At 38.1% G+C, this 27,730-nt stretch overlaps 1 protein-coding gene across 4 annotated transcripts in view; it reads right to left on the reverse strand.

The window, feature by feature from the left end:
- Positions 1-10,068: 10,068 nt before the first annotated feature.
- Positions 10,069-27,730, reverse strand: part of cadm1a (cell adhesion molecule 1a) — an 817,394-nt gene continuing 799,732 nt past the window's right edge. For all 4 annotated transcript variants that reach the window (XM_061962826.2, XM_061962825.2, XM_061962824.2 and 1 more), the window contains 2 exons: positions 15,502-15,630; positions 10,069-10,248 (listed from right to left, as the gene is read on the reverse strand). In XM_061962826.2, the coding sequence (XP_061818810.2) occupies positions 10,130-10,248; positions 15,502-15,630 (248 nt within the window). In that variant the 3' untranslated portion in view covers positions 10,069-10,129. The remainder of the gene's footprint in view (positions 10,249-15,501; positions 15,631-27,730) is intronic.

Consider the following 27,730-nt stretch of genomic DNA (forward strand, 5'->3'; position numbering starts at 1 on the left):
GAATGTAAAACTTATTGATTTTTTTGAACAAGTTTTAGTCAAAGAATGTAAGTTATTGATTTTATACCAAACTTATCGTCAAAGAATGAAAAAGTTATTGATTTTATATCAACCTTTTTGTCAAAAAATTTAAAATGTCCTGATTTTATAACAACCTTTGTGTCAAAAAATGTACAAGTTATTGATTTTATACCAAACTTTTTGTCAAAGAAAGTAAAACTTACTGATTTTATAACAAACTTTGTGTCAAAGAATGTACAAGTTATTGATTTTATACCAAACTTTTTGTCAAAGAAAGTAAAACTTACTGATTTTATAACAAACTTTTGGTCAAAGAATGTAAAAGTTACTGATTTTATAACAAACTTTTAGCCAAATACTGTAAAACTTACTGATTTTATATCAAACTTTTTGTCAAAGAATGTCAAAGTTAATGTTTTTTTAACAAACTTTTTGTCAAAGAATAAAAAACTTAATGATTTTATAACAAACTTTTTGTCAAATAATGTAAAACTTACTGATTTTATCACAAACTTTTTGTCAAAGAATGTAAAACGTACTGATTTTATACCAAACTTTGTCATAGAATGTAAAACGTTTTGATTTTATACCAAACTTTTGGTCAAAGAATGTAAAACTTACTGATTTTATAACAAACCTTTAGTCAAAGAATGTAAAACTTATTGATTTTATACCAACATTTTAGTCAAAGAATGTAAACATTATTGAACTCATACCAAACCTTAAGTGAAAGAATGTAAAATATATTGATTTATTACCAATACAATTTTTTCAAATAACCCTTTTTTTTTTTTTTCTTTTTTTTTTCATTTATACCAACAACCTTTTGTCAAAGAATGTAAAAGTTATTGATTTTATACCAAACATTTAGTCAGACTAGGTCAAAGTTATTGATTTTATATCAATAACATTTAGTCAAAGAATGTAAAAGTTATGATTTTATGCCAAATTTCTGATAAAACAAACTTCACTTCGAACGTACATTTTGCGTTCAGTTTTGTTTTCTTTCCGAAAATAAAAAATACATTAAAACACGCATCTCATAATGTGATTTCATCCCCAAAAATAATACACTTTTTTTTTTAAATAAATCCCCAAAATTTAAAGTGAGCTCCTCCAATATATAAAAAAATCTAAAAAAAAAACTACATGATATTTTCCCCTCTAAATCCCAAAACTAAAAAAAAGCACTTATCTCCCTAATATTTTGTTGTTTTACATCCAAAAAACTACATTTTAGACCCGGTTTTTTTTCCCAAAATGCTGTTCTTTGTATCTGAAAAATGCAAAGCACACGACTACATTATTTCATTTCTGATCTTCAAATCTGACATTTTTCAAAGGTGCCCCCCCCCCCAAAAAAAAAAAACATTTTTTCTTTTTCATCTGGAAAAAAAACCAAACCAACATGTATCTGCGAATATTGTATTCTTATTTCAAAACATGTATCTCCAAACGGATACGAAAACAAACAGCAACTTTTGGACACATGCCTTTTGATTTTTTTTTTTTTTTTTATCACAAGAAAAAATCACTCCGTGGGAATTCTTGTTAATATTGATACTGTTGTTGATATTATTCATTTTTGTTTGACTACTTTTGGATTGTTTTGTGTCATGTGTGTGTGTCCTCTCAATTGCTTCGTTGATTGCTGTTCTGAATGTTGCTGGTTTGGTTTTGGAATTGGAATTGTATTAATATGGTATTATTTTGTTGGATTGATTAATTTAAAAAAATAAATAACTAAAAATAAAACAAAAAAACCCCAACATATTTTTCCCAAACTTGGAGACAGATGCTTTTCATCGGACCGACAATAACAAGACTTGTTGTTTTGGACATTGATATCATTTCTTTTTTATTAAGACAAGAACTCTTTATTGGTTTTTTTTTTGTAAAAATGTCTATTTATGAACCAATACAAAATGTGTATGGGAATGTGGCGCTCCTCTCCTCCTTTAATACACACAAACATTTCCCAGGAACAGCAGAGAGACAAAATCTAGAAAATATGGAAGAAAAAAAAAAAAATGACTCGGGTGACACAATTCAAACTTTTTGGGGAGCGTCCAAAGGCGTGAACAGCAGTACGACAACTTTTGGGATTCCTTGTACAATTTGATGTCAACACAAAGCGGTACTTGTACATCGTATTACAGTGCGCCAAATACTAGTTAAGAAAATACAGAAAAGCATGTACAACATAGACGCCAAATGTTTGCGGATTGGCTGGAAAACGACATCACGGCGCGTTTTAACGTCCGACTCATCGGCTTTGACGTCCTTGCACTCGAACCTAAGAGCGCTACGATACAAAACAACAAAGTCAGGCCGCTTTTTGTACGCCGAAGTACATTTTGGTGGAATAAACACAAGACGCAGTAGTTTAGGATTTATTTCCAAATTATGCTCTTATTTTGTCATTTGAATAGCTTGATGGAAATTCTCTTCCCTCTGATGTTGACAACGTGAAGGAATCGGGTTCAGTTTCCGAACTGATCGCAAAGCGCTGTGGTCGGTAGTTGTGATTTTTTAATAAAATAAACAAATGCACCCAAATAACACAATCATTCTTTAGTATTGGGGGAATACAGTATGGCCCCATTCGTCAGCATTTACCTGACACACGAAACGTGACGAATAAAAGGCGCACTATCCACTAGGGCTGTGAATATTTGGGCACCGCACGATTCGATTCTTGGGGGAAAACAATTTGATTCAGAATCGAGTCTCGATTTAAAACGATTCTTGATTCAACATCCAATATGGAACCATTCGTCAGCATTTACCTGACACATGAAACGTGACAAATAAAGGGTGCATTATCCACTAAGGCCGTGAATATTTGGGCACCACACGATTCGATTCTTGGGGGAAAACAATTTGATTCAGAATCGAATCTCGAGTGAAAACGATTCTTGATTCAAATACAGGAAAACAGTATGGCGCCATTCGTCAGCATTTACCTGACACATGAAACGTGACGAATAAAGGGTGCACTATCCACTAGGGCTGTGAATATTTGGGCACCGCATGATTCGATTCCTGGGGGCAACAATTTGATTCAGAATCGAGTTTCCATTTAAAACGATTATTTTTTCAAAATACAGTATGGCGCCATTTGTCAGCATTTACCCGACACACGAAACGTGACGAATAAAGGGTGCACCATCCACTAGGATTGTGAATATTTGGGCACCGCACGATTCGATTCTTGGGGGAAAACAATTTGATTCAGAAGCAAGTTTCGATTTAAAACAATTCTTGATTCAAAATACAGTATGGCGCCATTCGTCAGCATTTACCTGACACATGAAACGTGACGAATAAAGGGTGCACTATCCACTAGGGCTGTGAATATTTGGGCACCGCACGATTCGATTTCTGGGGACAACAATTTGATTCAGAATCGAGTCTCCATTTAAAACGATTATTTTTTCAAAATACAGTATGACACCATTCGTCAGCATTTACCTGACACATGAAACGTGAGAAATAAAGGGTGCATTATCCACTAAGGCTGTGAATATTTGGGAACCACACGATTCAATTCTTGGGGGAAAACTATTTGATACAGAATTGAGTCTTGATTTAAAACGATTCTTTATTCAAAATACAGGAATACAGTATGGCGCCATTTGTCAGTATTTACCTGACACATGAAACGTGACGAATAAAGGGTGTACTATCCACTAGGGATGTGAATATTTGAGCACCACACGATTCGATTTCTGGGGGCAACAATTTGATTCAGAATCGAGTCTCCATTTAAAACGATTATTTTTTCAAAATACAGTATGGCACCATTCGTCAGCATTTACCTGACACATGAAACGTGACAAATAAAGGGTGCATTATCCACTAGGGCTGTGAATATTTGGGCTCCACACGATTCGGTTCTTGGGGGAAAACAATTTGATTCAGAATCGAGTCTCGATTTAAAACGATTCTTGATTCAAAATACAGGAATAAAGTATGGCCCCATTCGTCAGCCTTTACCTGACACATGAAACGTGACAAATAAAGGGTGCATTATCCACTAGGGCTATGAATATTTGGGCACCACACAATTCGACTCTTGGGGGAAAACAATTTGATTCAGAATCGAATCTCGAGTGAAAACGATTCTTGATTCAAAATACAGGAAAACAGTATGGCGCCATTCGTCAGCATTTACCTGACACATGAAACGTGACGAATAAAGGGTGCACTATCCACTAGGGCTGTGAATATTTGGGCACCGCATGATTCGATTCCCGGGGGCAACAATTTGATTCAGAATCGAGTTTCCATTTAAAACGATTATTTTTTCAAAATACAGTATGGCGCCATTTGTCAGCATTTACCCGACACACGAAACGTGACGAATAAGAGGCGCAGTATCCACTAGGGCTGTGAATATTTGGGCAGCGCACGATTCGATTCTTGGTGGAAAACAATTTGATTCAGAATCGAGTCTCCATTTAAAACGATTCTTGATTCAAAATCCAGTATGGTGCCATTTGTCAGCATTTACCCGACACATGAAACGTGACGAATAAAGGGCGCACTCTCTACTAGGGCTGTGAATATTTGGGCTCCACACGATTCGGTTCTTGGGGGAAAACAATTTGATTCAGAATCGAGTCTCGATTTAAAACGATTCTTGATTCAAAATACAGGAATACAGTATGGCCCCATTCGTCAGCCTTTACCTGACACATGAAACGTGACAAATAAAGGGTGCAGTATCCACTAGGGCTGTGAATATTTGGGCCCCACACAATTCGACTCTTGGGGGAAAACAATTTGATTCAGAATCGAGTCTCGATTTAAAACGATTCTTTATTCAAAATACATTAATACAGTATGGCCATACTCGTCAGCATTTACCCGACACACGAAACGTGACGAATGAAGGGCGCATTATCCACTAGGGCTGTGAATATTTGGGCACGGCACGATTCGATTTTTGGGGTTGACAATTCGATTCAGAATTTATTCTCGACTAAAAAGGATTCTCGATTCAAAATCAAAACTTTCTCAATAACATTGGGTGCTAGTTCTAGGATTAACTACGTTCCTCCATAGGATAGATAAACAGCTCTTAAAAGAAAAAAAATGGTTTTGCTTGATAAAATTTGACCTAAACATTTACCAAAGTGATTGTAGAAAAGGAAAATTTAATAAAAATGTTTTTTTTTTGTTTTTTTTTAATCGATTCAGAATCGTTTCACATAACAACCGCGATTCATTTGATTTTTTTTTTTTTTTTTTTACACCCCTACTATCCAATTTAGCCGCCAGATGGCAGTAGAGTGTCGAATATCTGAAAGTGTTTGTTGTGGCAATCCCAACTCTGACCACAGCGTGTGGAGTGGCGCTTTCCATCATTTTCTGCAGACTGCATTGCAAAATGATTGACCAATCCATGCGAGATCCGCCCAGGAATGGGGTCGTATACGCCCCTTTCCAACTGTACATGCGGAAAAATAATAATCAAACGCCGGCAAACAACACAATAATTATCCGATATCGGGGGAATTTGGTTTGAATTGATCGGTTTTCGAATATCATTGTCAAGACGTCGTGGTTTCAAATGGAAGCTGTCATGTGCGCTCGCGCTCAAAAAGACAGATCGTGATTCTCGTAGAGCAACAATAAAAACGTAGCTAATAATAATAATAATAATAATAACTGTTATATCGGACATTACCAGACCAAAAAAACCCTTCAAACATCAAACTGTTACCCGAACCGAGCAAGTACGTAACAAACACAAAAAAACGGCGTAGAGAGTTAAAACTCCTTTTCGGAAAAGTGCACGACTCGAAGGTGAAAGTCGGGGGTTGTGTGACGATGAGTTAAAGCTATCGTACGTAATGACCAAACTTCCCCAACACACGAGTAAAGTACGATGTGGTGAACGTGTCCACACAGTCAGCAAAAAGTCATCATTTCCCAATAACACGCCAGACATAATAACGTCACTTTACTTTGAGATTCATATTTTTTTTTTTGAGCAGTTTTCAAATACGTGCTTAATTATTTTCTATTGTTTTACGAATAATAGAAAACAAGCATTTTAATGTTTTGATTTTTTATTATTGATCTGACAAATAAACATCATCTGCAAATAAGAATATTGTGTTACCGCCACAATTTTTGTTGTTTTTATTCCAAACGCATGCTAATCTAAATTTTGAACATCTTTTTATGAAAAAACTTAAAAATAATCGTTATTGTTTTATCGCCATGATTCCAGAGTTTGCTTCTATTTTAGCTGAAATTAAAAAAAGACGGGTCTCGACTTTGTTACTTTTCCCTCGTAGTTTGTGTTATTATTTCTTCTTATCCTAAATATGTAACACATATTTCTTGAACAAAATACTTATTTACGAAGTTTAAATTTTTAAAATTTTTATCTGAAACATGTAAAACATGTATCTCCAAATGTTATTTTTCCTAAAATTTTAGGTTATCACCGAATTTTATTAAATTTGTATTTCTTCTAATCCAAAATACGCAAAACATACTTCTCGAAAAAAATCTTCCGATTTTTGTGTCACTCTGAAGTTTCAAAAGTTTCCTTTCCTTTAATCTGAAATATGTGAAACATGTATCGCCAGATGTGACTTTTTTCCGATTTTGTGTTATCTTTAAATGTACAGTTTTTCTTCTAATCTTAAAAAATGTAAAACATAACTCGGGAAAAAAATAAAATCGAATTTTTGTGTTACTTATTAAGTTTCAAAAATGTTCCTTCTTTTTATCCGAAACATGTAAAACATGTATCTCCAAATGTTATTTTTGCGAAAATTTTGGGTTACCACCGATGTTTTAATTTTTCTATTTTCTAATCCAAAATACGCAAAACATACTTCTCGAAAAAAATCTTCCAATTTTTGTATTACTTTGAACTTTCAAAAGTTTTCTTTCTTTTAATCTGAAATATGTGAAACATGTATCGCCTAATGTTACTTTTTTCAGATTTTGTGTTATCTTCAAATTTACAGTTTTTCTTTCTTCTAATCTGAAATGTGCAAAACATACTTCGAAAAAATGTTATTGAAATTGTTCTGTCACTTACGAAGTTTCAAAAGTTTTTTCTTTTTATCAAAGTATGTGAAACATGTATCTCCAAATGTTAATTTTTTCGTATTTGGTGTTTTCTTAAAACTTTCAGTTTTTCTTCTGATTTGAAAAAATTTAAAACATAGCTCGGAAAAATATAGTCAAATTTTGGTGTTACTTACGAAGTTTCAAAAATGTTCCTTTTTATCCGAAACATGTATCTCCAAATGTTATTTTTCCTCAAATTTTGGGTTATCACTGAATTAAAAATGTTTCTTTCTTCTAATCCAAAATACACAAAACATACTTATTGAAAAAAATCTTCCAATTTTTGTATTACTTTGAAGTTTCAAAAGTTTTCTTTCTTTTAATCTGAAATATGTGAAACATGTATCGCCAAATGTTACTTTTTTCCTCATATTTTGTGTTATCTTCAAATTTTCCTTTCTTCTAATCTCAAATATTTAAAACATAATTCGAAAAAAAATATCCTAAATTTTTGTGTTACTTACGAAGTTTCAAAAGTTTCCTTTCCTTTAATCTGAAATATGTGAAACATGTCTCGCTTTTTTCTTTTTTCAGATTTTGTGTCATCTTCAAATTTACAGTTTTTCTTCTAATCTGAATTTTTTTTAAATACTTCGTAAATTAGAGAACAATTTCAATTTTTTTTTTCCAAAGTTTCAAAACTTTTTTCTTTTTATCTAAGTATGTGAAACATGTATCTCCAAATGTTACTTTTTTCAGATTTTGTGATAATTTAAAATGTACAGTTTTTCTTCTAATCTGAACATTTTTAAAACATAACTCAGAAAAAAATATTCACCTTTTTGTGTTACTTACGAAGTTTCAACAATGTTCTTCCTTTTTATCCGAAACATGTAAAACATGTATCTCCAAATGTTATTTTTCCGAAAATGTTGGGTTATCACCAAATTTAGAATTTTTCTTTCTTCTAATCCAAAATACGCAAAACATACTTCTCGAAAAAAATATTCACATTTTTGTATACGTTGAAGTTTCAAGTTTTCTTTCTTTTAATCTGAAATATGTGAAACACATATTGCCAAATGTTACTTTTTTCTGATTTTGTGTTATTTTCAAATTTACAGTTTTTCTTTCTTCTAATCTGAAATACGCAAAACATACTTCTCGAAAAAAATCTTCCAATATTTGTGTTACTTTTAACTTTCAAAAGTGTTCTTTCTTTTAATCTAAAATATGTGAAACATGTATCGCCAAATACTTTTTTTGTCTCAGATTTTGTGTTATCTTTACATTTTCACAGTTTTTCTTTCTTCTAAACTGAAATATTAAAAAAAAATAAAAAATGCTTCTGTTACCTACAAAGTTTCAAAAGTTTTTTCTTTTTATCAAAATGTGTAGAACACGTATTGCCAAATTTGACTTTCTTCGCAGATTTTGTGTTTTGTGAATTTTCAGTTTTTTTCTCTTATATTCCGAAATATGTAAAACTTGTATCTCCAAATTGTGCTACAAATTTTGTCTTTTTATTCCAATCTATTCTAAAAACATGTAGAAAATTAAAAAAGCCACACTTTTTTGTTTAACTTTAATGGTATTTGTGTCTAATTTACGTAAAATAACGTAAAACATTTTTTAACGCATTTCTTGGGCCTTTCTGCTCTTGCTTCGTTACGATGTTTTCAAGTTTCAAGCAGACCACAGCTGTCGCAAAATAACGCCGTCTAATAAAACGCTTTTGAATTTTGCAAATTTTTTCCGGAATCGCAACAAATAAGTACGTTTTTCTTTTTCCAAAAAAAGACAACATTTGGAGAAACATGCTTGTCAGCTACAACAGTCAATGCAAAATTAGAGATTTTTCCGAGTTACAAGATAGTCACGATTTGTTCGGCATTTTATTTGGTGACATTCGGAAGCTAGTGCCTTCTTGCGTATTAAAGTTCGATTTATGACTTATGGCGATCGTCTAAACTTCGTAAAAAAAAACAAAAAAACGTCAGAAAATTTTGCTCTGGCAGGCGATACGCGTAAAGCAAGAAATGGATTGCGTACGTTAATGTGAGCGAAACTATAACGATGTGGGCAAAAATTGATCGAATTAAAGTGGAAAATGAGTATGACGACAATAATAATAATTACCATGACAACAATAATAATCACCATAGCCGTTGTATTTCTAGGAATCCGTAAAAAATTGTTTGTCGTAAGGATTTGTGTATAATACATCGACTTGCTATTTACTTTTGTATGAATTGTGAGATGACGATCAGGCGGCCATTTTTCGAAACAAAAATTTTAACGTCAACGTATTTTTGCCTTCTTACTGGCAAACAAAGAAGAAAAAAAAACCCCCTGAATCGAAAATGTACTCGGCGGAAATGACCGCGAATGTGTCGGTTTAAGAAAAGGAGGGATTTTAAAACGCTCGTCTTTTGCTGCCTTCAGTCTAAACGGGTGTTGTTGATCGTAAGGGGGCGGGGCATCTACAAGTCCATCACTTCTTCATTATTATGTACAATAATGGTAAAGCATTCCATGCATTTGTCATCACAGTATACTGGAGTCTTGGTACGCAGGCGACACGTTTAGGGGAGGAGTCGCGTCACCTTGAAACCCTCGTGACAGAAACACCACAACGGGAAAGGGGGCGGGGTTATTATGCACACACGACGACAAAAAACAAACAAAAAAACCCGAACAAGGCACAGAATTTTCTGCAAAAATGTTTGGACTGGACAACAAGGGGGGAAAAAAAGGTGTGGCTTAGAGGGAGGGCGGTGAAGAAGCGCTCTACAGTGATTTCTGGCACCCCACCCCCGCCTGCTTCCGAAAAACTGTCCGTTTTTGATTACTATTATTATTTTTTTTTGAAACACACAAAAACATTCCACCTACATCTGCGGACTAGACTAGACAAAAGAACTGTGTCTTTCCTCCCATCTTGGATCTCCTCTCAAAAACCCCAACCCCCTCCCTCCCTCTCTCCCCCCCCCCTACCTCCAGAAAGGGCCGTGTCCGATAAAGTGGACACTAAAAGATGCGGGGGGGCGGGGGGGTCCTGCTTTGATTAGATGTAGTACTCCTTCTTCTCGTCAGAGTTGGTGTGGCCCCCCTCGGCGTTGATGATGGCCGTGTCGGCGTCGGCGGCGTCGTCCGCCCCTTTGGCTTCGTGCGTGAAGTAGGTACCTGAGGAGGATGTCACAGAGGATGAGAGAGCGCCCACAAAAAAAAACAAAAAACCTACATCTTCCGCCATGGCGCCGTCTAACGTGAACTGTGATTAAAAGTCGCAATCTGATTCCGAAAAACATTAAACATTAAAAATTAGTCCGATAATGGCTTTTTGGCCGATATCCCATATACCGATATTGTCCAACTCTTAATTACCGATTCCGATATCAACTGATACCGATATATACAGTCGTGGAATGAACACATTATTATGCCTAATTTTGTTGTGATGCCCCGCTGGATGCATTAAACAATGTAACAAGGTTTTCCAAAATAAATCAACTCAAGTTATGCCAACATGGCACTGCCATATTTATTATTGTGCATTATTTTTTTTAACATGCCTCAAAACAGCAGCTTGGAATTTGGGACATGCTCTCCCTGAGAGAGCATGAGGAGGTTGAGGTGGGCGGGGTTTTGGTAGGGGGTAGCGGGGGGGGTGTATATTGTAGCGTCCCGGAAGAGCCAGTGCTGCAAGGGGTTCTGGGTATTTGTCCTGAAGAACAGAACAAATACCCAGAATCCCATGCATCCCTAACTCTTCCGGGCTACATTATACACCCCCGCTACCACCAAACCCCAACCCCCCAACCCCAACGCCGCCCACCTCAACTGACGCAAGGAGGAGAGGGGGGGGGGGATTCTGGGTATTTGTTCTGTTGTGTTTATGTTGTGTTACGGTGCGAAACGTGTTTGTCATTCTTGTTTGGTGTGGGTTCACAGTGTGGCGCATTTTTGTAACAGTGTTAAAGTTGTTGTCAGTGTGACCTGTATGGCTGTTGCATTCACTTGTGTGTGTGTGAAAAGCCGTAGATATTATGTGACTGGGCCGGCACGCAAAGGCAGTGCCTTTAAGGTTTATTGGCGCTTTGTACTTCTCCCTACGTCCCTGTACACAGTGGCGTTTTAAAAAGTCATAAATTTAACTTTTTGAAACAGATACCGATAATTTCCGATATTACATTTTACGGCAGTCCGATATTATCGGACATCTCTATTAAAAATGGATTCCCGCCGCGGGGGCGCGCACGCTTTTTTAAAGCTGCACTGCTGGGGCTTCGTCTGCTCACAACTGATTACGTATAAAACAAACACTCATATTCCTGTTTTTTTGTAAGGATATGTGTATGAAATTATTTCAGCCTTTATTGTGTCCAAAAAGTTAACGAGTTGGCCATTTCTAAGGAATTACCGTATTTTTCGGATAATAAATCGCAGGTTTTTTTTGGCGATTTATACTCAGGAGCGACTTATGTGTGAAATGATGAACACATTACTGTAAAATATGAAATAATATTATTGATGTCATTGACGTAAGAGACTAGACGTATAAGATTTCATGGGATTTAGCGATTAGGAGTGACAGATTGTATAGCATGTTCTATATGTTATAGTTATTTGAATGACTCTTACCATAATATGTTACGTTAACATACCAGTTGCTTATTTATGCCTCATATAACGTACACTTATTCAGCCTGTTGTTCACTATTCTTGATTTATTTTAAATTGTCTTTCAAATATCTATTCTCGGTGTTGGAGTTTAACAAATACATTTCCCCAAAAAGTGCGACTTATATATGTTTTTTTTCCTTCTTTTTTTTGCATTTTCGGCTGGTGCGACTTATACTCCGGAGCGACTTATAATCCGAAAAATACGGTATTGAGATCATAAAGACTGTTGATGTGCTAAAGCAGGGGTGTCAAACTCATTTTTAGCTCAGGGGCCGCATGGAGGAAAATCTGTGCACACGCGGGCCGGACTAAATAAAATCATGGCATTAAAACAAAAAAAAAATAAAGACCACTTCAGATTGTTTTCTTTGTCTTACTTTGGGCCAAAAATAGAACAAACACATTCGGAAAATATTACAATAAAAATATGGAAAAAAAAATACCGGCAGCGGTAAAGTTTGGATCCATGAAGGAAAAATATATATATATATATAATAATAATAATAATAATAATAGATTTTATTTGTAAAAAGCACTTTACATTGAGTAAACAACCTCAAAGTGCTACAGTGTAATAAAAAAAATAAAAATATTGTCATGTCTGTGTAATCATGTTTTGTTTTAGTCATGTTTTGTTTTGTTTAGTTATTGGACTCTTTAGTTTCTGGCTTTTCACTCCCTTGTCTTGTTTCCATGGTTACCCATTAGTTTCACCTGCTCCACGTTTGGACTCATTGTGCACTCTTGTTTGTCACCATAGCAACCCATTAGTTTTCACATGTCACGTCACGCACCTGTTTCACGTTGAGTCACGCACCTGTTTTCGTTAATCATGTCTGTAGTATTTAAGTTCATTGTTTTCAGTTTATCTGTCTGGCGACATCCCACATTGATGCTCGTCACATTCCTGACACTTGTTTTCATGTCCATCTTTCATGCTGCTACTTTAGTCCAAGCCAAGTAAGTTTTTGTTTATTAATGCTATAGTCTTTTGGTTTCATAGTTTGTTCTCCGCCGCTGTGCGCGCTTTTCGTTTGTACTTTTTTTTGATAGTAATAAACAATCATGTACTTACATTCCCGTCTCGCCCGAGCCAACTTTCCGTTGCCTTCAGGAAAAACAAAACCCCAGGACCAAGTCATGACAAATATAATAAAAAAAAATAAAAAAATAAAAACTAGAACAGCCAAATAGCTAAAACTAGTATGCATATATCTAAAAAAAAAGGCTTTAAAAAAGAAGAAAAAAAAGAAGGGTTTTTAAGCCTTTTTTAAAAGCATTCACAGTCTGTGGTGCCCTCAGGTGGTCAGGGAGAGCGTTCCACAGACTGGGAGCGGCGGAGCAGAAAGTGAATGAATGTTTATAACTGAATACATTTACATAAAAATGTGTTTTCTTTTGTATTATTTCTTTCAAATGAATTAAGTAACGTTTATGACAACTTTTTTTCCAAAACACAATATAGAATGTGAGATGAAACGGGATAATGCATACATTTGTCATTTGTTTTCAAAAATGGCTACAAAAAAGTGGGACCCCAAAAAATTTACCGTGGGACCCCATTTTTTATGATTTGATGGGGAACCTGGGACCCCATTTTGATAATCCCTAGCGCCAACACTGATGGAGTATTGGTGCGTGCAAAACAGCAGCAGGCGGCTGTGGCCTGCGGGCCGGTTCTAATACTAATCAAATATCATCCCGGGGGCCAAAGATAGTTCATTCGCGGGTCGGATCTGGCCCTCGGGCCTTGACTTTGACACCCTGTGCTAAAACCTCTTTGTTTAGAAGCTACATACATTAACTGCTCTTTGTTTATGCACATAATAAATATTAATGAAGTGTTTGGATGTATTCGTTAAATCAACGTACTCAGGCACACAATGTTTATTTTTTTTTGAAATCTCTTTTAAAACTGTATTGATGTTATTTTTCAAACTGTTTTATTTTTATTTTTTTTATTTTTTTACAAATAAAGATTTTTTTTTCAAAAGTATTTGAATTTTTTTTTATTTATGAGTGACATTTTTAAAAATTACAATTTAAATAATTATTTAAATTTAAGGACTGGGTGACAAAAGCGACTGACGCTACAAGTACAAACCCCGTTTCCATATGAGTTGGGAAATTGTGTTAGATGTAAATATAAACGGAATACAATGATTTACAAATCATTGTATTCCGTTTATATTTACATCTAACACAATTTCCCAACTCATATGGAAACAGGGTTTGTATATACCAGGGGTCGGCAACCTTTACCAGTCAAAGAGCCATTTTGACCAGTTTCACAAATTATAGAAAACAATGGGAGCCGCAAAAACTTTTGAAATTTTAAATGAAATAACACTGCATACTAAGTTTGTTTTTTTTGCTTTGTGCTATGTATAAACCAGGGGTCTCAGACACGCTGCCCACACCTTTATATGGAATTTTTAAACTGGTGCGGCATGCGAGTTTTATATGAATAGCGCTTGTCAGCGTCATGCATGCCGTGTTGTGTTGTGTTGTGTTGTGTTGTACAGCATTTGGCGCCCACTACAACCAGCGTGCCTGATCAGCCACATGTTGTATGGGGCTTCCGCTTGCTCACGTAGGTGACAGCAAGGCATACTTACTCAACAACCACACAGGTTACACTGACGGTGGCAGTATAAAAAAAACTTTAACACTCTCACTAATAATGCGCCACACTGTGAACCCACACCAAACAAGAATGACAAACACATTTCGGGAGAACATCTGCACCGTAACACAACATAAACACAACAGGACAAATACCCAGAATCCCATGCAGCCCTAACTCTTCCGGGATACATTATACACCCCCCGCTACCAAACCCCGCCCACCTCAACCGTCGCACAGAGAGAGAGAGGGGGAGGGGGTTGATGTGTGAGGGAGCAGGCTTGGGGTGGGGGCGGGGTTTGGTGGTAGCAGGGGTGTATAATGTAGCCCGTAAGAGTCAGGGCTGCATGGGATTCTGGGTGTTTGTTCTGTTGTGTTTATGTTGTGTTAAGGTGCAGATGTTCTCCCGAAATGTGTTTGTCATTCTTGTTTGGTTTTGGTTCAAAGTGTGGCGCATTATTAGTAAGAGTGTTAAAGTTGTTTTATATGACCACCGTCAGTGTAACCTGTGTGGCTGTTGACCAAGTATGCCTTGCTGTCACGTACGTGTGCAAGCAAAAAATGGATATTGTTTAACAAGTGTTGGGCTGGCACGTTGATAATATAGATTGTAGAGGGCGCCAAATGTTGTACCATCATGGCACGCCCTTATTATAGCCGTAAGGGTGAAAATCGGTGAATATCAATCCCGGGAGTTTTCTGCGAGAGGCACTAAAATCCGGAAGTCTCACGGGAAAATTGGGGGGTTCAGCAAGTAAGCTGCTGAGCCGCATCAGAGTGATCAAAGAGCCGCGTGCGGCTCCGGAGCCGCGGGTTGCCGACCCCTGGTATATACTAATACTGCATGCTAACTGCTTGATGGACTTGACATCTAACCGATGTCTGCATAGATAAAGTCGAGTTGACCGAAGCGACCAATGACCGGTGCTGATTTGAGTTGCGGCCTAGCCAATGACTGCACGAAGACCGACTGACAAAACTCCATGTCTGTTGTCCCAGGTAATGACCGACACTTAAGCAAAACGACCGGGCTCTACAGAACGCACCAAGGTCTGCCAGCAATGACCCGCCATGTCGACTGACCAATGACTGCACGCAGACGGGGCCACTTCAACGACCAATGGTACCTTTGTGCCTTGCAAAGTAGCGTCCCAAGACAATGAGTAGACACAGCATGGCGAAGACCACCACGGCTACGACTCCTCCGATCACTGCGTGGTCCACCGTTCTGGGGGCTCCTTCTCCGGCTCGAGAATCTGCGAGAAAAAAAAGAAGAAGAAAAAACACAATTGAAGGAATAGCGGGTCATCTTTCACGCAGGACGGACAGTTATGAAGATTAGACGTGATGTAAAGCAGATTATATCTGACATAAAGCAGATTACGTGAGGCATCTGTCATGAATGGATGGTAATAAGGACGACGCCGCACTACATCAAAGACAGCATTCTACTCCATCAGCGATGGACTCTTCATTAATTACAATAATAGAGGAATCTCTCGTGTTTCGCTCGCCCTCAATGGCGGCCGTAGAAGCCAATAGTCGGGGCCTGAGAGGACAATTCTCTCTGGCTGGTTGTTAAAGGGGAACATTATCAGCAGACCTATGTAAGCGTCAATATATACCTTGATGTTGCAGAAAAAAGACCATATCTTTTTTTAACCGATTTCCGAACTCTAAATGGGTGAATTTTGGCGAATTAAACGCCTTTCTATTATTCGCTCCCGGAGCGATGACGTCACAACGTGACGTCACATCGGGAAGCAATCCACCATTTTACTCAAACACATTACAAACACTGAGTCAAATCAGCTCTGTTATTTTCCGTTTTTTCGACTGTTTTCCGTACCTTGGAGACATCATGCCTCTATGGTGTGTTGTCGGAGGGTGTAACAACACCAACAGGGACGGATTCAAGTTGCACCAGTGGCCCAAAGATGCCAAAGTGGCAAGAAATTGGACGTTTGTTCCGCACACTTTACCCACGAAAGCTATGCTACGACAGAGATGGCAAGAATGTGTGGATATCCTGCGACACTCAAAGCAGATGCATTTCCAACCATAAAGTCAAAGAAATTGTTTGTTCCCGCAGACGAGCGAGCTAAACCCCCTGGATGTCTTGGCTCACACCGTCCCTTATGCCACCGAAGATGATCAAGAGAAGAATATCGACCCTAGCTTCCCTGGCCTGCTGACATCAACTCCAAAACTGGACGGATCAGCTTTCAGGAAAAGAGCGCGGATGAGGGTATGTCTACAGAATATATTAATTGATGAAAATTGGGCTGTCTGCACTCTCAAAGTGCATGTTGTTGCCAAATGTATTTCATATGCTGTAAACCTAGTTCATAGTTGTTAGTTTCCTTTAATGCCAAACAAACACATACCAATCGTTGGTTAGAAGGCGATCGCCGAATTCGTCCTCGCTTTCTCCCGTGTCGCTGGCTGTCGTGTCGTTTTCGTGGGTTTCGCTTGCATACGGTTCAAAGCGATATGGCTCAATAGCTTCAGTTTCTTCTTCAATTTGGTTTTCGCTACCTGCCTCCACACTACAACCATCCGTTTCAATACATGCGTAATCTGTTGAATCGCTTAAGCCGCTGAAATCCGAGTCTGAATCCGAGCTAATGTCGCTATAGCTTGCTGTTCTTTCCGCCATGTTTGTTTGTGTTGGCTTCACTATGTGACGTCACAGGAAAATGGACGGGTGTATATAACGATGGTTCAAATCAGGCACTTTGAAGCTTTTTTTAGGGATATTGCGTGATGGGTAAAATTTTGAAAAAAACTTCGAAAAATATAATAAGCCACTGGGAACTGATTTTTAATGGTTTTAACCCTTCTGAAATTGTGATAATGTTCCCCTTTAATCACTACGGGCAGTAGCTTTTCTGGAGAATCAAATCTGTTGATCTGATAGTTACTTCCAATGTAATCCACATCCAACGCCATCTGATCATCCATCGTCGCCGTAGCATATAGCATCAGTTTTATCAGAAGGATGTTCTAATCAGTGTTTACTCGGGTTATGTTCACACTGCAGCTCAATTCCGATTTTTCCCCCCCATATCTGTCTTCTTTTTATGTCAATGTGAATAGTACGATTCCGACTTTTTAAAATCTGACCCCGGCCTCTTGTGTACAGTACAGGCCAAAAGTTTGTACACACCTTCTCATTCAATGCGTGTTCTTTATTTTCATGACTATTTACATTGTAGATTGTCACTGAAAGCATCAGAACTATGATTGAACACATGTGGAGTTATGAAACTTAATACAAAAAGGTGAAATAACTGCAAACATGTTTTTATATTCTATTTTCTTCAAAATAGCCACCCTTTGCTCCGATGACTTTTTCGCACACTCTTGGCATTCTCTCGATGGGCTTCAAGGGGGAGTCACCTGAAATGGTTTTCCCTTCACAGGTGTGCTTGAAGCTCATCCAGAGAATGCTAAGAGCGTGCAAAGCACTAATCAGAGCAAAAGGTGGCTATTTTGAAGAAACTAGATTATAAAACATGTTTTCAGTTATTTCACCATTTTTTGTTAAGTACATCTACAATGTCATGAAAATAAAGAACAGGCATTGAATGAGAAGGTGTGTCCAGACTTTTGGCCTGTGCTGCAGTCTGAACGTTCAGGTCGCGTTCATCGAAAGGTGCCAAACGTCATCATTTCTCGCCAAAACAGTCAGTCAGGGTATCCGTGGGGGTCTTAAAAAGTCTAAAATACAACAATTTGACTTTAATACCTTAAAAATGTCCTAAATCTCATAAAAGATCTTAAATACTATCTACTAATTAAATTATTTTTGTGGGAAAGTAACTAGTAACTATAATTAATTACTAACCCCGTTTCCATAAGAGTTGGGAAATTGTGTTAGATGTAAATATAAACGGAATACAATGATTTGCAAATCCTTTTCAACCCATATTCATTTGAATATGCTACAAAGACAACATATTTGATGTTCAAACTCAAACTTTATTTTTTTTTTTGCAAATAATAATTAACTTTAATTTCATGGCTGCAACACGTGCCAAAGTAGTTGGGAAAGGGCATGTTCACCACTGTGTTACATGGCCTTTCCTTTTAACAACACTCAGTAAACGTTTGGGAACTGAGGAGACACATTTTTGAAGCTTCTCAGGTGGAATTCTTTCCCATTCTTGCTTGATGTACAGCTTAAGTTGTTCAACAGTCCGGGGGTCTCCCTTCTGCTATTTTAGGCTTCATATTTTCAATGGGAGACAGGTCTGGACTACAGGCAGGCCAGTCTAGTACCCGCAGTCTTTTACTATGAAGCCACGTTGATGTAACACGTGGCTTGGCATTGTCTTGCTGAAATAAGCAGGGGCGTCCATGGTAACATTGCTTGGATGGCAACATATGTTGCTCCAAATCCTGTATGTACCTTTCAGCATTAATGGCGCCTTCACAGATATGTAAGTTACCCATGTCTGTGGCACTAATACACCCCCATACCATCACACATACTGGCTTTTCAACTTTGCGCCTATAACAATCCGGATGGTTCTTTTCCTCTTTGGTCCGGAGGACACGACGTCCACAGTTTCCAAAAACAATTTGAAATGTGGACTCGTCAGACCACAGAACACTTTTCCACTTTGTATCAGTCCATCTTAGATGAGCTCAGGCCCAGCGGAGCCGACGGCGTTTCTGGGTGTTGTTGATAAATGGTTTTCGCCTTGCATTGGAGAGTTTTAACTTGCACTTACAGATGTAGCGACCAACTATAGTTACTGACAGTGGGTTTCTGAAGTGTTCCTGAGCCCATGTGGTGATATCCTTTACACACTGACGTCGCTTGTTGATGCAGTACAGCCTGAGGGATGGAAGGTCACGGGCTTAGCTGCTTACGTGCAGTGATTTCTCCACATTCTCTGAACCCTTTGATGATATTACGGAGCGTAGATGGTGAAATCCCTAAATTCCTTGCAATAGCTGTTTGAGAAAAGTTTTTCTTAAACTGTTCAACAATTTGCTCACGCATTTGTTGACAAAGTGGTGACCCTCACCCCATCCTTGTTTGTGAGTGACTGAGCATTTCATGGAATCTACTTTTATACCCAATCATGGCACCCACCTGTTCCCAATTAGCCTGCACACCTGTGGGATGTTCCAAATAAGTGTTTGATGAGCATTCCTCAACTTTATCAGTATTTATTGCCACCTTTCCCAACTTCTTTGTCACGTGTTGCTGGCATCAAATTCTAAAGTTAATGATTGGTCATCTTTGTAGCATATTCAACTGAATATGGGTTGAAAATGATTTGCAAATCATTGTATTCCGTTTATATTTATATCTAACACAATTTCCCAACTCATATGGAAACGGGGTTTGTACTTTTTACAAATAATTTGCTGAACACTGTTGGTAGTTGCTGAAATCTTCCAACCCAATTGTATGAGAATAGACTTACAGTACAGTAGATCAACCAGTGTGCTTCTCTTATACATTACACTGAAAAAACACAACCTTTCCCTAGAAGACCTTGGTCTTAATGCTATAATGTGAAAGGATGTAGGGATCCATATTACGGGCTTCAAAGGAAATGCAGGCGTTTTTTGGATTATTTGGAGATTGCGAAAGTGCCCCGGTAACTTGTTGCTTTCCTGTTGTGCATTTATCTCATTACGATGTTGTTACACTCAGCCGCCACCTCCGAGCTGATGCCTTTTCTAAAGACTTAGGTAGGAAAGCCCAGAAAGTGCATGTGGGGGGGGGGGGGGGGGGCGGGGGGGGGGGTGCTCGACAACTTGGCAATCCGTCCACGTATTGGAGTGGCCCATCATCCATTAGCTGGAGTCGCTCGCTAAAAACTCCTTCACTCTCCAGCCAGCAGAGAGGAGGCGGTGTGTGTGTGTGTGTGTGTGTGTGTGTGTGTGTGTGTGTGTGTGTGTGTGTGTGTGTGTGTGTTCAGGATACATTTTACTAATGAATCCCACCAAAAAGGGGATGAGAGATAACATTAGCCTGCCTGTCAGAGACGACAAAACGTTTCCGGCGTTTAATCCAAAAGCGTTATTTTGAGTTTAGATTTCTGCCCGCACTGCAAGGCGGCTTCAATTAAAGCGAGCAGGCGTCCGATTGCTTTCAGGCAGATTCACTTTAACATTGTTTGCTGCTGCCGTTCGGCCCGCAGGGACGGCAGAAAGTAGGAAAGGTCAGTTGACGTTCCGGAGCTTTGCCGCGGCTTCCGGCCTGACGTCGCTCATCTGCGCCTTTCTAAAAATGCAAAAAGGACGAATTCAACCATCTTTTAAACGAGCGTCATGCTTTTTGCATGACATCATCTGGGTCATGTAAGGCAGTGGTCCCCAACCTTTTTGTAGCTGCGGACCGGTCAACGCTTGAAAATTTGTCCCACGGACCGGGGAGGGGGGGGGGGGGGGGAGAAGGATTTATATTTATTTTTTATTTTTATTTATTTTTTTGCCATAAAGAAATACAATCATGTGTGCTTACGGACTGTATCCCTGCAGACTGTATTGATCTATATTGATATATAATGTATATATTGTGTTTTTTTATGTTGATTTAATTTAAAAAAACAAAAACATTTCAGCTTCCTAAATCTTGGTTTGAATTAACCCCCAATTATAGTGCCATATTCTTGCCTTAATATTCCTAAAATGTATAATTTGAGGAAAACACAGCTGATGATTCAATGTATTAAATTATTCATTTGTTTTATATTTTACATTTATTTCACTATTAACTTTTATATTTCATGTCAAATTTTTGTAATTTTTATTATTATTTTATATATATATATAACTATTTTTATATTTTAAATTTAAAAAAAAACTGTTTATGATGCTTTTAGGCGGTGTCAGAAATTTCAGCTTGTTAATTCTTGCTTTGGTTTAACACCCAATTAGCGTCATATACTCGTTTTAAAATTCCTAAAAAGCATTTTACCAGGAAAAAGAAGCCGACAATTTAATTTGTTATGTTATTCCTTTGTTTTATTGATTACAAGTATTTCACTATATACTTTTACATTTTTTTTTTAAATTGTCTGTTTTTTTTAAATCATTTAAAAAAAAAAAAAAAAAACGTTTTTATGATGCATTTAGGTGGTGTCGGAAATTTCAGCTTCCTAAATCTTGGTTAGAATTAAACCCCAATTATAGAACCATATTCTTGCCTTAAAATTCCTAAAAAGCATCATACCAGGAAAACACAGCTGATAATTGAATTTATAAAATGATTCATTTGTTTTATGCTTTACATTTATTTCACTATATACTTTTATATTTTATGTCAAATTTGTGTGTCCTTCTTTTTTTTCCAATAACAACTGGTGTCGAACTTTGAGATCGGCCCCAGTCCACAAAAAACATTTCAACCGAATTGTAAATAATGTAAATAATTCAATGTATACACCCTGATGATTATCTTGTGTGATGACTGTATTATGATGATAGTATATATGATATGATGACTGTATTATGATGATAGTATATATGATATGATGACTGTATTATGATGATAGTATATATCTGTATCATCAATCAATTTAAGTGGACCCCGACTTAAACAAGTTGAAAAACTTATTCTGGTGTTACCATTTAGTGGTCAATTGTACGGAATATGTACTTCAATGTGCAACCTACTAATAAAAGTCCCAATCAATCAATCAAATCCACCCAAGTTAATTGGGCATACATGCATGCACCCGCCCCTCCCCCAATCAACGCCTTCACCACTGCTTAATTCCTCTTCTGGGTTGTGGACGGCTGAGTAGCGCTTTATAGCCCCCCTCTGTTGCGAGTTGTTGTGATTACATGTAACATGTTTATGTGTGCTATGCTATGTGAGGTTTTTTCCTTGGACTCAGTCTGGACCCCTCCCGAGGGTCCAGCCTAAGAATGATACTTTTTTTTACTCTTCCCCCTTTCCCAATGTCACCTTTTTCCCACCTTTTTTAAGGAGCGCCGGTAAGTGGCCGGATCCGTTGGCGGTCCCGTCTTGTCCCCCTTGTAACGTATGTCTGCTCTTAGTGGGACTTAGTGCTGAAAATGTAATTTCAGTTCTTATGTGTCTTGTACATGTTAAAGAATGGACAATAATAAAGCATCTTGAATATCTTGTTGGGTTAGTTACTAAAAACCAGTAACTAGTTACAGTTACTCGTTACTTTATTTCGAAAGTAACTTTTGGGGACATCTCTGCGCTGCTGACCCGTCTCCGCTCGAGATGGTCTCCTGCTGGCCCCACTATGGACTGGACTCTCACTATTATATTAGATCTACTATGGACTGGACTCTCACTATTATGTTAGATCCACTATGGACTGGACTCTCACTATTATGTTAGATCCTCTATGGACTGGACTCTCACTATTATGTTAGATCCACTATGGACTGAACTCTCACACTATTATGTTAGATCCACTATGGACTGGACTCCCACTATTATGTTAGATCCACTATGGACTGGACTCTCACTATTATGTTAGATCCACTATGGACTGGACTCTCACTTTTATGTTAGATCCACTATGGACTGGACTCTCACTATTATGTTAGATCCACTATGGACTGGACTCTCACTATTATGTTAGATCCATTATGGACTTAACTCTCACTATTATTTTCGATCCACTATGGACTGGACTCTCACACTATTATGTTAGATCCACTATGGACTGGACTCTCACTATTATGTTAGATCCACTATGGACTGAACTCTCACACTATTATGTTAGATCCACTATGGACTGGACTCCCACTCTTATGTTAGATCCACTATGGACTGGACTCTCACTATTATGTTGGATCCACTATGGACTGGACTCTCACTATTATGTTAGATCCACTATGGACTGGACTCTCACACTATTATGTTAGATCCACTATGGACTGGACTCTCACTATTATGTTAGATCCACTATGGACTGGACTCTCACTATTATGTTAGATCCACTATGGACTGGACTCTCACTATTATGCTAGATCCACTATGGACTGGACTCTCACACTATTATGTTAGATCCACTATGGACTGGACTCTCACTATTATGTTAGATCCACTATGGACTGAACTCTCACACTATTATGTTAGATCCACTATGGACTGGACTCCCACTATTATGTTAGATCCACTGTGGACTGGACTCTCACTATTATGTTTGATCCACTATGGACTGGACTCTCACTATTATGTTAGATCCACTATGGACTGAACTCTCACACTATTATGTTAGATCCACTATGGACTGGACTCCCACTATTATGTTAGATCCACTATGGACTGGACTCTCACTATTATGTTAGATCCACTATGGACTGGACTTTCACAATATTATGTCAGACCCACTCGACGTCCATTGCATCCGGTCTCCCCTCTTCGGGCGGGGGTCACCCACATATGCGGTCCTCTCCAAGGTTTCTCATAGTCATTCACATCGACGTCCCATTGGGGTTGTGAGTTTTTCCTTGCCCTTTATGTGGGCTCTGTACCGCGGATGTCGTTGTGGCTTGTGCAGCCCTTTGAGACACTTGTGATTTAGGGCTATAAAAACAATTTGAATATATAATATATAATATAATATGAAGTAATTGGAGTCCTAAATAGGTCAATAATGCATAACACCATTGATTTTAATTCATTATTATTATTTGAGGCGAAATAACTGAAAATATTCTAGTTTCTTCAAAATAGCCACCCTATGCTCTGATTACTACTTTGCACACTCTTGGCATTCTCTCAATGGGCTTCAACAGGTAGTCACCTGAAATGGTTTTCACTTCCCAGGTGTCATAGTTCTGACGCCTTCAGTGGCAATCTACAATGTAAATAGTCATGAAAATAAAGAAAACGCGTTGAAATGAGGTGTGTCCAAACTTCATACTTGCCAACCTTGAGACCTCCGATTTCGGGAGGTGGGGGGAGGGAGTGGGGGTGGGCGTGGTCGGGGGCGTGGTTGGGGGCGTGGCTAAAAGGGGAAGAGTATATTTACAGCTAGAATTCACCAAGTCAAGTATTTCATATATATATATATATATATATATATATATATATATATATATATATATATATATATATATATATATATAAGAAATACTTGACGTTCAGTGAATTCTAGCTATATATATATATATATATATATATATTATTATTTATATACATATATATATATATATATATATATATATATATATAAAATAAATACTTGAATTTCAGTGTTCATTTATTTACACATATGCACACACATAACACTCATCTACTCATTGTTGAGTTAAGGGTTGAATTGTCCATCCTTGTTCTATTCTCTGTCACTATTTTTCGAACCATGCTGAACACCCTCTCTGATGATGCATTGCTGTGTGGCACGCACAAAAGTGCTTTCATCAAATGCACTAGATGGCAGTATTGTCCTGTTTAAGAGTGTCACAACATTGCTGTTTACGGCAGACAAACTGCTTTACGGTACACAAAAAAGTGACTGCTGTTGTTGTGTGTTGTTGCCGCGCTGGGAGGACGTTAATGAAAGTGCCTAACAATAAACCCACATAAGAAACCAAGAACTCGCCCTCCATCATTCTATAGTTATAACGTGATTGGGCAGGTATGCTTTTTTATATTGTGGAGGACCTGAGTCCGCCTGAATTTCGGGAGAAAATTTGTCCCGGGAGGTTTTCGGGAGAGGCGCTGAATTACGGGAGTCTCCCGGAAAATTCGGGAGGGTTGGCAAGTATGCCAAACTTTTGGGGCCTGTACTGTACATTTTAGGGACTTCTTAACGCTCCGGTTCTTCGCACGTGACTGAGGCGAACCGAGTTGTTTACACACATGCAAATACACCCGCTCGTCTTCTCAAATCTGACGGTTCAACTCCCTTCCAATCCAAAATGTGCCCAAAGGACGAGCGATTAAGCAGGAGTGGTCTTCAAACACGGCGCCCACGGGGACAAAAACAAGACTTAGGAACGCCAACGCCGAGTGCCGAGGTGCACTTTCTCGTTTTCATAGCGCGCGGCGACAGCGGGGACAGGCGCAGATCTCCTAATTGGATCTCCTAATCTGCTAATTAAGCATTAGTCATTTTGCCGGCATGCCCGCGCCGCCGTCAATGATAGAGGGGCAATCAGCGGGGGGCCGAGTGGGCGGGGTGTCATAGGAGCACATTGGCTTGTCAGGATCCACTTCAATTGCGACTCGCTCTTGCCTCCAAGAGTAAATGTAATTAAAGTCCCCGTGAACTTATTCACTGAACCTGTTGGAAAAAACGTCAGCCGGACCCGCGCTCCGTGCCGCGTAGGGGCCGACTCGGACGGAGACTTTAAAGCAAAGTGCTTTAATTAAAAAAAAAAGAAGAAATAACGGCGGGGGCTATTAAAAGACTGGCAGGTCAAACAAAGAGAATGAGATGACTGAAAACAATGGCGTAACATTTCAAGGAGCAGTAGAGTGGGAAAAGAAGTGGACTTTATATGCTTATTTGTCTTTCATTGTAGCCATTAAACATTAAACCAGGGGTGTCCAACTCATTTTAGTTTGGGGGCCACATGGAGAAAAATCTACTCCCGAGTGCAGGGCCGGCCCGTGGCATAGGCCGTATAGGCAAATGCTAAGGGCGCCGTCCAGCAGGGGGCGCCACGCCAGTGCCACAAATGTTGGAGAAAAAAAAAAAAAAGTTGGTACTATTATTTCTAAATACAAAAAATAATCCCACGTTAATTAAAATGCAAAGTAAAGCCTATATAATAGAAATATTATTTGTTACAATATTACGCCCCCCGCACGGTGCGCCCCCTCCCTTCCCGTATCATGACTCTTTTTGGACGTCACCACATCAAAAAATCAACACAAGATGTCAAAACGGCCAAAACTGTCAGGTGCCCAGGGAAGAAAAAAGAGAAAAGAAGAGGAGGAGAAACGAGAAAAAGACAGAGGTAGCAGGTAGGTAACGTTAGCCTACATGAAATTATTTGTCTGTTACAGAATGTGATAGTAGCTGGCTTTTTAGCATTAAGCTAATGTTACATGATTCGGCAATTGCTAATCAATAAGTAGCTAGTTCTGTTTTAACGTCGGGTTAATATTGTGGAGGGGGCTAAATTGTTATGGAAAATAATAATGTAACGTTAGGTAATTACAGTACTCCCACCTTACATTCCTCAGGGACATTTGTATTAGATCTTTTAAGCAGGTGTTTTTTGTTTACATTGTTATTGCCTTCTGGTTAGCTAATGTTTGCCCTGCAGGTAATAGTCACTTTTCCACCCCTTTATATATTAGGTATAGTTGTAAGCCTAGTTGTTAAAGTGCACATCATTAATGTTAATTAAGCAATATGTATGTAAAAAATATTGTATTTCATATATTCATTTTTTATTTTTTGCATTCATTTATTTATTCATATTTTTTTTATCTTGTTAACTATTCTGATTGTTAATTTGCTTTCTTTAAGTAAAAAAAAGGTCAAAGACAAAGCTATTCGGTTTCTTGTGAGTATATACCGTACACTTCACTGCCGATGTGGGGGGGCGCCACCTAAAATCTTGCCTAGGGCGCCAGATTGGTTACGTCCGGGCCTGCCCGAGTGGGCCAAACTGATAAATGATGATCACCTAAAAATAAAGACAATTCAAGATTGTCTTCTTTGCTTAAAAATATTCCAAAAATGTACATGTCAGGTTCAAACACTGATGACATTTATTAAACAAGACAAGAAGCAAATAATTAAACAGAGACAGAATTAAATTAGGCTCAAATTGAGGAGAGACGCTTGGACACTGTACCTATGCACAGTGTTTCAACACGCTCTGACGAAAGATTGCACGTCTCCTATTTTATTTGGACTTTCCCTGATTATAAATAAATGATAAATGGGTTATACTTGTATAGCGCTTTTCTACCTTCAAGGTACTCAAAGCGCTTTGACAGTATTTCCACATTCACACACACATTCACACACTGATGGCGGGAGCTGCCATGCAAGGCGCTAACCAGCACCCATCAGGAGCAAGGGTGAAGTGTCTTGCTCAGGACACAACGGACGTGACTAGGATGGTAGAAGGTGGGGATTGAACAAGGCAACAGCTGCTTCTAAGGGACGTGGGTCGTAAACAGCCATCGCCTTTGATTACAAAAGTTCAAAGAAAAGGTCGTAAAACAGTTCACAGAAAAGGTCGCCTTGAGGGGAGTCAGGCCCTGCTTCCTATCTGCTTTGTACAAACCCCGTTTCCATATGAGTTGGGAAATTATGTTAGATGTAAATATAAACGGAATACAATGATTTGCAAATCCTTTTCAACCCATATTCAGTCGAATATGCTACAAAGACAAGATATTTGATGTTCAAACTCATAAACTTTATT

This window comes from Nerophis lumbriciformis, linkage group LG09, assembly GCF_033978685.3.
Source record: "Nerophis lumbriciformis linkage group LG09, RoL_Nlum_v2.1, whole genome shotgun sequence".
Taxonomy (NCBI): Eukaryota; Metazoa; Chordata; class Actinopteri; order Syngnathiformes; family Syngnathidae; genus Nerophis; species Nerophis lumbriciformis.